This window comes from Amblyomma maculatum, chromosome 2 (assembly GCF_055883805.1).
Source record: "Amblyomma maculatum isolate TAMU_Amacu chromosome 2, ASM5588380v1, whole genome shotgun sequence".
NCBI lineage: Eukaryota > Metazoa > Arthropoda > Arachnida > Ixodida > Ixodidae > Amblyomma > Amblyomma maculatum.
Window position 1 is genome coordinate 34,785,475 of NC_139345.1, and position 13,032 is coordinate 34,798,506.

General features: G+C 41.6%; 1 protein-coding gene across 1 annotated transcript in view; it reads left to right on the plus strand.

Annotated features, from left to right (window-relative positions):
- Positions 1-13: 13 nt before the first annotated feature.
- The window catches only part of Pi3K59F (phosphatidylinositol 3-kinase 59F), a 41,333-nt gene continuing 28,314 nt past the window's right edge, over positions 14-13,032 (plus strand). The window contains exons 1-10 of the mRNA XM_084593785.1: positions 14-112; positions 3,407-3,595; positions 4,602-4,745; positions 5,315-5,438; positions 5,999-6,181; positions 6,543-6,614; positions 8,361-8,465; positions 10,541-10,633; positions 11,157-11,503; positions 12,659-12,803. Coding sequence (XP_084449911.1) covers positions 24-112; positions 3,407-3,595; positions 4,602-4,745; positions 5,315-5,438; positions 5,999-6,181; positions 6,543-6,614; positions 8,361-8,465; positions 10,541-10,633; positions 11,157-11,503; positions 12,659-12,803 — 1,491 coding nt within the window. The 5' untranslated portion in view covers positions 14-23. The remainder of the gene's footprint in view (positions 113-3,406; positions 3,596-4,601; positions 4,746-5,314; positions 5,439-5,998; positions 6,182-6,542; positions 6,615-8,360; positions 8,466-10,540; positions 10,634-11,156; positions 11,504-12,658; positions 12,804-13,032) is intronic.

The following is a 13,032-nucleotide window of genomic DNA, read 5'->3' on the forward strand; positions in this document are numbered from 1 at the left end:
GCTGCGGAGCAGTATCACAAAACATGGCGGCGTACTCGGAGGAGTCGGAGTCGCTGCAGACTTTTCGGCATATTTACAGCTGTGACTTGGACACAAATTTTAAAATTAAAGTGTAAGTATGAAGGCATACATATCTTTTGATACTTTCTGTGCCTAAATCGCCTGTAGGGGGTATGGCTTTAGCGCAAGCGATATTCTGAAAAGGGGTGTTCTTAAACTAGCGATCAGCTGTTCATTGCGCTTTTTTCAAGTAGCGTTTACAGCTGCTGAAAATTGTGTCGTATTTCTAGTCTGATGTAATCATAGTTTTCAGCCTTTCTTAGGTATGGTACAGTGGTCAGGTCTGTACAGAACGCAGCGTGCAAACAATCCCTGCGTCAGGCTTTGACGACAAGAAAGCCTTCTGCAACAGCTGCGGTATGCTCCCTCTTTTGTGTTCACGTTCGCAGCTGCATACCCTTGACGCTCCGATCGCCTGTCAGTGTATTCGTACCGTTTGTTGCTGTTATTATGCTGCGGGCCGCTGTGCCCAGCATGACAGCTTCTTTGCGGGTGTTCTGCGGGTCGAAGCTGGAAGAGACTGGCTCAGGGTAAATTCGATGTCACTGTCGTCCCTGTTGCATTTCATCGGTTGTTTTTCGAATAGGGCGATGCCGTGAAAAAAAAAATCCGGTCGCGTGGAAGAGGCCGGTCTAAAGGGCGATCTTGACTTCCCGAACCTTTCGTGGAGATAAAGACAGTCGAAGGGTCCGTTGTACCGCTCTTCCAGAGGAAGCGCTTTTGTGCTTTCTCCTTTCGCTAAACACCTGTCGGGGTGATCGCGATAAGACTGCGGAACGCGGCCCGCGTGTCTGTGACAACGTGTAGGCGAAATCATTTTTTCTGGAGCAGCGTTGACTCACGACGTTTGCATAAAATTTTTCGTGGTTTCATTTTGTTCTGGTGCGCCAGTTAATTGGCAATGTGATATCCCTACATCCAATGTCTGTATCCTGAATTCCGAATTGTAGATGTTCCTAATATGTCTGACAAAATATGCATCTAGTATTTTATAATTTATTAGCCGCACTTTGTAAAAAAAAAAAAAAAAAGACTATTGGAACCATATGAGTTTTGCGTCTGGTACCAATGGGACCAAAATAACATACGATTGGTTCCAGTTGGAATGACGCTTGAAATGAATGGTCCATGTGAACTCCCACCCTGCCGTGATGGCTTAGTGGTTAGGACGCTCGACCACTGAACCCAAAGACGCGGGATCGAATCCCGGCCGCGGCGGCCGCTTTTCGATGGAGGCAAAAAGCAAGGCGCCTGTGTATTGTGTGATGTCAGTGCATGTTTAAGATGATCGAAATCTCCAATGCCCTCCACCACGATGTCTCTCATAATAGCCTGAGTCGCGTTGAGACATTAAACTCTGTAAAGCATACCAAACCATACAAACTCCCACTTCTATAAATTGAGGTGCCAATTGGAATGCTGTTCCAGTCAGTGTAAATGTGCAAATTGAGTTCGAACTGGCTCCATGTGGAAATTACACTATAATTGGACAGTGGGCTATCAGATAAACACAATTGTAGCCCAATGTTTATGACACATTCCAATGTTCACTGACTTGGATAAGTCTGTCATATGATGAGTGGTATTGGTGTTACCTGTTGCAAGCAGTTTGTCTGACAAACTGCACCTAACTTTGTAACTTTGTACTTGATTTCTATAAGAGCATGCGATTCTTAAGCTGCCCTCTAAAAGCATTGGCACGAGTAAAGTGTCTTCTTGCAGTCCTCACAAATCAGCTTTCTTTTTGCACATTGATTATGTGCAATTAAACTTCTACAAAATTTTCTCACAATGCTTACTGCTCACAACTTAATTGCATGGTGCATTTTTTCAGTGTTTGCCAGGTACAAAAACTCTCTAGGACCTAATGGGGCCAATTGGTTTGACACAGTTAGATCCATTTGGGACCAAATAGGGGGGTCCATCTGGCAGACTAAAAGCACAGTACAAAAAAAAAAAAAAAAAATGTGCAAGTTGGTGAAGGTTTAGCACAATGAGTTGCGCAAAAGGACCAGCACGAAGAAAGAAACATGCACACGAAGTACTGTGAAGTTCCTTCATTTTTTTTTTCTTTTCGCTGGATAACTTTGAACCCTTTAAACTTTAACTGAAAGGATAAATATTTGCATGACAGTATGTGCAAAAAGCAGAGGGAGAATGTTTACCTTTGTAACTTAGGAACGAGGTGGAAGACAGCTAACTCTATAGAAACGTGCCTTTGCTTGATGATTTGACATTCCCAAATATTAGATATTAGTCCTTTCCGATGAGTCTTTTGAGACTTTTATTCTACTGGTAGTTTCATGCTGAAATTCCTGCTGCATGGTACTTAGCGGTGTACCTTTCATGGTGTATTTATATTTGTGAAAGTTTACCTCCAAGACCGAAATAATCTCTTCACATCTTTAGCCTTCCAGCTTGGAGCTTATATAGTGGTCTTGTATGGTGTGCACCCCTAAGTTGCAGTCTCGTCTAAAAACCCATTTGAAGTCTTCATTTAGCTGCATTCACCTTTTTGCTGGACTGTTCAGTGTTGCCTAAGGCATGCCCTTGTTGCCTCTAAATGCAGGCTTGGTTCATGTGTGTATCTTTTTTTCTCTCTCTTGTACGAATAATGAATAAAGCATAAAATAGATATGGCTCCTTTTAGGTGCAGCTTTCATGTAGGCCTTAGTGGAAAACAAACCAGGCAAGAAGCAGGGTAGAATTGTGAGACCAGCCCCTGGTCCCACAAATTCACAAATGTGTCCGCAAATCCACAAATGGGTACACAAATTTCATGGACATTTTTTGTTGAAAAAAAATAAGCTCGGCACAGCTGTTCAATCCTAAGTTCCTCACTTAAGGTAGAGACTGCTGCCCCTCTTTCCACTCCCTCTCACCACCCCCTTCATTTAAATCTACCCCTGATAGGAAGCACTGTGTACATGCTCCCTCTCTCACTGTGCGTTGCTTGGATGTTTTAACTCAATTTTTTTTTCTTCATTGCTATCACAAGGGCTCTTAATTTAAAGGCTTCCTATTGCTTCCTGTGTTATTTGTTTTCATGTACTTGACATTTGTTATTGCTCTACACGAGGTTGTTCTTCAATGCTATACTGTCCCAAACTTAAGATCTACTTCTGCTTTTTCCCTGTGTTTTTAGGCAGTCATCATGGAATGTCTGATCATAAAATGTGTTCCTAGCTTTAGTGACTCACTTAAAAGGGCTTGGAAAATTTTGAAGGACTATGCTCATTTGCCTAATGTTTTTTGATAAATACAAACCTTTGCAGTTGTGACCACAGCTGAAGCATTTTTTTCTGGCTCATATAGAGCTGTTGTTATGTTACCTGCCATTTTTCAGGGGTACACTTGAAGGCACTAGGGAAAGGCCCAGCCACCAGGCACTGCTGAATGACCCCATGCTGAGGCATTCAAGCCTCTATGACGAGAACCGATCGGACCTTGTTGTTTCCTGTCAGGTGTTCTCAGGGGGAAAACCACTAGCCCTGCCTGTCCAGACTTCATACAAACCATTCACCACACGTTGGAAGTGAGTGTTCTGTTAGCGTAGGCTTTTTCACATGATAGGAATATGCAGAGGAAAGTCCCTTAGGCTTTCAAAGTACTCTCACTGCCATTGGTGGAGCCTATTTCTAGTGATTAAATTTTGTCTTGGAGATGAGGAGCACAGAGCTGTTTTCTCATTTGCCTCATACCACGTAGACGAATTCTCCTCTTCGGCTGTGACCATATACTGATATGCTTTTTCTGGCTCGTATAGAAAACAAAGCTGTGAATTTTGTGAAATGTATAAATGAGACTTATAAAATCAAAAGTCTCAGTAAAACACTCGAGATGCCTGTGGTCATCACTCCAGTATTTAATTTTATGAAAGCACTGTGTTTGGTTTTTGGTGTTTGGCCACTACACTTTTCATCTGGGGAATTGCTGTGCTTCAACTTCTCAGTTTCTCCACTGAAATCTGGGTGATGCCACATAAACTGCAGTTTTGTTCTTTACTCATCCCATCTTTGAAAAGCCAGAGAGATGCTAAATCCTTCATGAAAAAAAAAAAGAACAAAAAAAGAAACAAAGATTGGTATGTTAGGGCGCAAAAAATAAAAGCACGAAGAGAGAAAGGTAACAAAAATGTTTTTCTGTCAATGCAGTGTTGTGTGCACCTTTTTTAACATTACTGTCTATTGTTTTTGCTTTTAATACATTGATCATGGACCAGAAGCTCATTCAAGGCCTCACTCTTGTATGCACCAGTTTATCTTAAAGCGAGGCACTAAGAAACGGAAACACAAAGAAAGGGATGAGAAGATTGTGAACTGTCTTTGTATTATAGCGGGTATAGGTTTGTGTTATGATTTACAAACAGAGTGCTCTTATCCAGGCATTTAATATATTGTTAATGGGCATTTCTGGTGTGGTTTTTTTTTTAATTGCTAAAGGTGTGAAAATAGTTTTGTAATCTACCTTACATGGACTTGCATCGCACATAGTTGCTTTGTTTGTGTACGATACAGACATTCACTTGTGTCTGCATGCAGCTGGAACGAATGGCTGAAGCTGCCATTGAAGTTCAGTGACCTGCCACGTAATGCTGTGCTGGCCTTGACAGTCTGGGATGTGTATGGTCCACGCAAAAGCATTCCTGTAGGGGGCACAACAGTCACAATATTTGGGAAATATGGGTAAGTTGATGCACGTTTTTTATTTTATTATTATTATTTTTTTTTTTTCAAGTGCATCAGTTTACTTCTCGTATTCTGGAAATGCATGGTAATGCTGGAGTATCATTGAAAACGGTCGCAAGTCAGTCAAACTGAGCGAGCTCTTGCGTTGAGTGATGGCAAAGCATCTAGGGGAATTCCCACATTTTGCATCACAGTACGAATAATAGCCATTAATTAAGGAGAACCAAGCTTATCTACTGAGTGTTTGCAGAACTGCAATGCAGAGCAAAAATGAAATCCAAATAACGCAAAGGTTTTTCGTTTTAATTGGTCGGTTAGATAAGATCATCTGTCAGTAAAAAAAAAAATTATTACTGTTGGCTTGCTCCGCACACTACTACTTTAGAGGATGGTACTTTTGGCATAGTCGGCGCGACACAGCAAGGTGAGACAGTGTGGGAAAGACAGGAGTCGCAGGACAGTGGAAAGTGTAGACGTATCTCTCACTATCCCTCCTCCCTCTTTCATTGTATTGTTTTGCTGCTTTAGGAGGCTAACAAACAAATGCATTTCTGTCTCTGTAACAGGGCAATGCGTCAGGGTATCCACGATCTACGCCTTTGGCTGGGGTTTGAAGCTGACGGTAGTAGCAAGACGCAGACACCGGGCAAAGCATTTGGCTCCAAAGAACAGATGACAAGGCTGGTTAAGGTGAGAGGACAGTTTTGAATTGCATATCAAAAAGAGGTGTGCACAGTTCTCAAACTTGGCAGAGGAGTTGATTGTTTGTCTATCTCTTCTACAGTGCACTTTTGTGATCCCTATACAAGCCATTACTCCACCTAAGTGTCTGATTTCAATAGTTTGTATTTACTGCACACTTTTCACATTTTCATCAATGGAACTAGCACGTTGTGTGTCTTGAGGGTTCTGTTGTCAGGAGAGTTGCACTTTTTTGTTTTTTGCTACAAATGACATGCTCATTTTTGGAATTCAAAATAAAGAAGAAAAAATTATTCTTTAGGATCTGTACATTGTAGGAAGCTCGGAACATTTTTTGGCTTAAGCATATGCCAAGGGCACAGGCTGTGGAGTAAGGCCACATTTTTTTGCTGTTTCATTCATAGGAGTGCTGACTTATTCAGTAGGCATTTGTTTACTGCGCCCAGTCAACTCATGCTGTGATTGCACTTAGTCATATTTGTTTTTATGATTGTTGCATAATATCTCCTTCACAAAAACTGCCTGTTTTCTTTCTGGGTCACCCGCAGCTAAGCAAAAAGCACCGAAATGGCCGCCTGCTGAAGGTTGATTGGCTTGACAGGCTCACCTTTCGTGAGATAGAGGTTGTGAACAGCAAGGAAAAGTCAAGCTCCAACCAGATGTTCCTAATGATTGAGTTCCCCAGAGTTGTGTTCCGTGATCAAGAGTACACTGTCATCTATTTTGAGAAGGTGAGTTAGTGACTGATGTTTACTTATTTCAAAGGTGGTAGTGTCGGTGGGGTGTAATAGTACAGTTGAAAGGTTCTAGCACCAGAACTGATTGAGATTTGTAATTGCTAATGAGAGCTGGCGTGCGTTTATAGTCCTGATAACTAGGGCGAGGAATGGTTACTGACATGCTCTTGTATCATATCATGGGGCCTAAGAAGGAGCTAAACATTTTCATGTGCACATGTTTTTGAAAGCCAGCCTCCACTCCTGTATAAGCATTTGGTGTATGGAGGTGTGTGTGGGGTTTTTCTGTAATTTTAATGGGGCAGAAACACGAAATGATGCAGCTAATAACTTGTATTTCCTCTGTTGCACTTAGGATGGAGACGACCCATGCCAAGCAAGCTTACCTGTGGAGATCGTAACTGTTCCAGACCCAGATGTCTCCCTTGTAAGGGTTTCTTCATTACTTTCATGATCATGTGTAAAGCATATTTTGTACAGTAATGCTACACTGCAGTTCTAGTTTTGATCTTCTAATATATTAAGTTTCTCTCTATGTACAGTGGAGCATCCATACATATATAAGAAATAGCTTATTCTGAGGTACCACTTCAGCTGTTGCATCAGCAGATAGATTGCACATAATTAAAACACATCATATTGAGCCTAGTAATGATCTCTAGTCACAAACGTTGGAACTCTACATTGTGCAGTTAAACTAGCTTACCTTTTTCTTCTTGCTGCTTTTGTAATGTCTTTTATATACCATCTATACTTATGATATATAATAATGCACTATAGAATGAATGTTTATGACTCTTGACATTTGTATCTGTTTGGGTAGTGTGGGTGCATAAGACACTGGGTGAACTGAAAAATGATGTCAATTGCTAACTTACACATTGGCATAGGGTCTTAATCACATTCTTAAGTCAGCTTATTGTGGTACTGTATAGTGAGGAACAGTTAGCATTGCTGCAAGATCGTTCGAAGCAGGTAATGCTCAAGGACGTAGGCTTAAGATAATCAGGCCTGAAGCCATGAAAAACGTGCACTGTGCATGGTATAACCAGTATAACATGCATATTGTGATAAGAGCCCACATTAATTGATGTTTATGTCCTTTGCACGGCAGCATGTTAAGAGCTGGCACAGTATATTGTCTATTGTATAGTAATCAGACTGTAGACATGACCCAGAAGGAATTTTTTACTCATAAATCCGAGCTTCCATTATGGCTTCAGCAGTGACTCTGCATACTAGGCATCAGCATATTGTCACACCCATTGGGGTGGGTTTCTTTCAGCTTCATTGCCCTTCTTGATGAGATCTTGCTGGGAGCACTCGATATTTCAATTCTATGCACCCGCATCCATAACTGTATCAGTTTTTTAGTATAATGTGTGCTTATGTGTCATACCATCCTTTTGTTCTCTGCTGCATTCACTCTAAAGTTACTTACTTCGCATCTGGTTGGTCATGGTCTTGAGCTGTTTCTCCATTGTTGTAGACAATAGCCTTGTTGTAAACAGCAGCTCTTGAGGAACTGTTCCTCTTGGTAACTCTTTGCTAGAGCTGGCAGCTCATGCAGCCAATGGCAGCACTGCAACACGAGGAAGGCACCGCAGTTAAGATACTATTATAAGCTGACTTTTCACCTTGTTTTGTCCTAAGGCCTTTTTGATAGCCTAAGGTGTCCGCGTAATAGTTGCGGCTGACAAAAGTAGACAGAACTTAACCATTGGATGCCGAGTCAGACATGATACTGGCCATGCAAGCACATTTGTACGGCTTGGTTAACACGGGGCTTTATATTCATGTTTCTTCTGCTAACTTGGACAGTATACATCATGGTTCTGCTCACAAGCATGCCTCTGACAAATGGTAGTTGACAGGCCGCATGGTCGGGCACTTATTGGTCGCTAGTACCATGACTCAGCACCTTGCAAAGTAACAATGTAAATTAGTAATAAGATAGTAATTACGCATTGGCGTCCACCCGAGCGCAGCCAAACGGCTACAAAGGAGCTTTTTGCATTCTCGCACGTAAGAAGTCATAAGTGTGTCTGCTGAAATATTAAAATGTTTATTTTACATATTGTTGCTTGCATTTGTTTATTTATTGTATTTCACTCCAGTTGTAAGCCAGATGGTAGAGAGTGCTAACACTGCCTGCGTTCATACTTGTTTGAAGGAGAATCTGGTGGAAAGCAAGCACCACAAGCTATCACGCAGTCTTCGCTCAGGTCTCACTGACAAGGACCTCAAGCCAAATGCTGCCACACGAGACCAGCTCAACGTGAGTGCAGGGGTGTTGAGAGGGAAGAAAATCTCGTAAAGTCACTCAAGCTGGTTTTCCTGCCTTACGAGTTCTTATGGGATTAGAGATGGGAAGTAACATCTATTCTGTTTGGCTCGCTGAGTGCGATAACAAAATGTGTTTTGAAATTTGGCTGTAGGCAGCACCAGTTGATACACGTGATGGTAGTTTAGAGCATACTTATTTTAATTAATTAATTTATTGATGCATATTTAATGCATTGGAAGCTTATCCATGTGCCCTTTAGAAGTTTAATGACTTTAATAAGGACATCACACACCTTAGAGAAAGTTGTGAAGTACAGTGCAAATATTCGAAATTTCAAATATATGAATAGAATATGTTTGCTATTCGATTAATATTCTTATTAAAAAAAATTATATTCGGAATTTTTGAACTGCACGCTTCATTGCAATGCTTGACTGCGTTGACTGTACAGTGAAGCATCCTCAAAACATGACTGTGCCATTTTGTGATAAAGGCCCTTATCGACAGTGTGCACAAAGTGAAGCACTTGAAACAGGCAAAAAAAAAGTATAGTTCTCACTTGTGTTTCATCTCAAATGCAGACATCTACTGTGCATTACTGTGATGCAAACAGCTTTCGATACCTTTTTCAGGCCCATTCGATAATTTGAGCTTTCTGTTAATTTGGACATCTTTTCTGGTACCTTGAAGGCTGAATTAATGAGAGTTGATTGTATTCAGCAGCAGTATGGTAGCTCCACCCGGTTTCATGCATGTCCTTCCTATACACAAAAAAAACACAATATGCGGAATCCTGTCTAAAATGTATATGGGATTTTTCAGTAGGGTAATATGTTTTTGTGCAATTCTAGCTTAATTTTATCTGGAATACCACATGAATCTATTTCTAATTTTCCTTTGTTTTTCACTGAAAGGTATTCAATATTCATTGTAATTTTTTCCCCATATTCATATTCGATTCATATTAAAGAATTTTATTATTTGCACACCTCTACTGTGAAGTGGTTTTCTCATGTTTTATTGGAAAAGCAAATTCAGCCTGTCTGTAAAAAGAAAAACTGTCACAGTCTAATTTCAAATTGACTGTTATTTTTCTTTCTTTTATCTCATGTCTTCATGCTGTCCATAATTTAGTATATTTAGGTTTGAGCCCTCGCTGGGAAGTATTGCGGGAACTAAATGAGGTAGTGCCATAAAAATCTCTTTGGGGTAATAAAACTGCTATTTGCCTAGACGTTTTTTTTTTTTAATATCTCGAAAATAATTTTGGTGGTGGTTTATTTTCTAGCTATATTAATTTTATACAGCTTAGAAAATTTAGCTGTTTCCTTGGATTTCAGTGTCCCTGCCACGTTTGCTTATTTTGTATTTATTTTTGTTTACTATAGTACTTTGTAAATTTATAGTTTATGGTTTTGCAGTGCCTAACATCCCAAAGCGACTTTGGAAGTGAGGGATGCTGTAGTGGAAGGCTTCAAAAATTTCCACCACGTGGGGTTTTTGAATGTCGACTGACATAACTTTGTTTTCTGTCTTCATCAAAAAGTGGTGGTTGCCGTGGCCCGGATTTGATCCCATATCCTTGGGTTCAGTCGTCGAACGCCATAATCACTGAACCTCTGCAGCGGGGCTTTCTAAGCTTTATTGGAGATTGGAAGTGCTATTGTTTTCTATTATGGGGGGGGGGGGGGGGGATATCAGCTGAAGACAGCATTTTTATCTGTTTTTTATAATTTATTTTATTTTATTTTTATTTTAATAGTCCGAGTTACCACAATGGCTCAGTGGATTTGCCCTTTGGCTGCTGATCCAAAAATCACTCTGATCTCAGATCTGGTGGCCTTATTTCCCTGGAAGTAAAATACAGAAAGGCTTGTCTACTGTGTGATGTCATTTCATGTTAAACAGCCCTAGGTTGTGAAAATTTTTCCGAGGCCCTTCACTACAGTGCCCCTCCTAAGGTCGTGTGTCACTTTGTTAAACCTCACAGTTTGGTTCTTTATAATTTATTTTAGAATACGATTTATGAAGAGCTATAGTCAGGTACTTGTTTGCTTCTTACGCAGGTGATTGTCAACTACCCATCAACAAAAACTTTAACATCAGAAGAGCAGGACTTGGTGTGGAAGTTTCGCTTTTATTTACAAAGCCAGAAGAAGGTAACTGCTTTCTCTTTACCTCTGCATTGGTGGTGGATTCATTTGGACTTGATACACTGAATGCACTCCTGTTCAGAGGAGCATGGTGGGATATATAATTAGGCCTAGTAAACAAAGGAATGAATGTATATATTGTGTTTTCTGAAAAGGATACCGTGCCATTAAAAACAATCACAATGGACTCCCATTCTCCTTAATGTGTCCATAGAAAAAGCAATGACAGTAACAGCAGCATTTCCATTGACAGGATTAAGGTCTTCCAACCATGAAGCTTCCAGTTGCTGTGTTTCTAAATTAGCCTAAATCTTCTGTTATACAATGGTCCTACAGAGCAGTTCGCTGCAAAGTGCATATCCAAAAAAAAGTTCTCACAGTGCCGCATCATTGTGTTGCCATTGCTTTCTTGCTGCACTTTTGTTCTGGTAGAGCAAGTGAGAAGGTGCCTGGTGGTCTGCATTTGGAGCTTTCTCTGTTGCATGAAAATTTCAGTGCTTTATTATCTTGTGTGGTGTCCCATATGCAGGCCCTTGCCAAATTTGTCAAGTGTGTCAACTGGCAGTCGGGCCCCGAGGCGCGGCAGGCTCTGGAGCTGGTGCGCACATGGCAGCCGATGGATGTCGACGATGCGTTGGAGTTGCTCGGGCCCCAGTTTGGTCACCCTGCAGTGCGCCGCTATGCAGTGGCTCGGCTACGGCAGGCTCATTCCGACGACTTGCTGCTGTACCTGCTGCAGCTTGTACAGGCTCTCAAGTATGAGCGCACAACCAACAACGACCCCAGTGCGATGAGAGCTTCTGCCATTGGCAGCACTGTTTTGCCACCAGCAATCGAGCCTGACCCTGGACCTGTGCCAGGCGAGCGTGGAGACAGGTTAGTACATGGTTGGCGCTTTCCTCTGCTACTGCTGCTTAAGTAAAAATGAATGTAAATTTTGATGGGCACAGGTGGTATATAGTGTGCACTCTTTTGCGCTTGCAAGTGCTTCTGAAAATACAAAGAGTAATAGCCAGCTAGAGGTAACTTTTGTTGTCAAGCATGCGAAGCAGGTGGTTAAAACTGCTGGACCCATCAAGATCGTCACTGGCACTGTATCATCGTTTGGCTGAAAGTAGTGTGGTATGGTGCAGTGGTGCACAAGGTTTATCCACGCATTCTTAGTGGTCCTTGAGGTTCCTGCTTTTTAGCTGCGCTCTCGGTTTGACAGAATGATCGTGTCCAACAAATTTGCAAAAAGAAGCCGAACCATTTAAGCAAAGGAACGCACAGAGAATTATATGGTATTGTGTTGACATTAGTTAGGTGAGGGAATAAGTCTGAGGAACAGGAAATAGGAGGAATCTATCACCTCTGCATGTCGCCTGGACCAATGGCGGGTGTTGTCTTCATTTCTGCTTTCATAAATATATTCATGTTGTTTGTAGCATAGCCGCATAAGTGTTCACCAACACTCTCCCAGACTGTAGTGGTGACACTGTTGTGTCACAAGTCCCACATACTACAACTTGGTCAAACGAGGAAGATGGTAGCCATGAAAGAGCCCTCTTGTACTGCTTTATAAGACCTTCCTCTCTTCGTCCTTGTCTGTATATGAGCCCAACAAGGCAATGCATGCTTGTTCAGATATATGAATTGAATTTCGTTTTTTCAGGAACGTCGGGGAAAAATACTATGCGAGAGAGTGCTCTGTACACAAGTTTGATGCCAATTGTGCATGTGGATGGAGCAGACTACATTAGTAACCCACTGTTGTGTGATTTGTTAGCCCAAACACCGAATGTTGCAACCACAAAGTCACGGTACATGGAACATTACTTTCAGAAATTGTAAGCAAAGCTCCAGTGTAGAAATATGGCTGAGGGATTCTGATGGCCATTATTTTGAAGTACCTTTCTCGTACACTTAAAATATTTCTGTCCCTGCTATGATTAAGGTGCACCAGATTTTGCTGGCTTGCAGTTCATTTTCGCTAGCTATTTTTTCACAACTTTCTGATTTAATCTCATGACAAGCCCATTTCCTCATCAGGGGAAGCTTCACAGCATCTGCAGAGCTTGGGGCTGCCCACCTAGACTCATTCACGGATGGCCTACGTAATTCAATGTCTTCCTCTGTGACCAGTACTGACGATGCCTTTCTGCAGGAGCCTGTGCAGCCTGGCAGCGAATCTGACGTACGTTTTTGCTCAGCCTGGCCAATATTTTATTCGGTTTTTTGGCGTAAAGCTGTGGAGATGAAGTGCTGAAGCATTTGAGAGGCAAGAAAGGGCCCCCGAAGCATCACGTACCAAAATCAGTTGGACAATGAGGCAGAGAGGTTACCAGTCGAGTTACTTCTTCCTTCTGGTTTCTGTGAATAGGAAGCAGGCAAAGAAGGCTGGAAAAGTTGAAGTGTCGGAACCT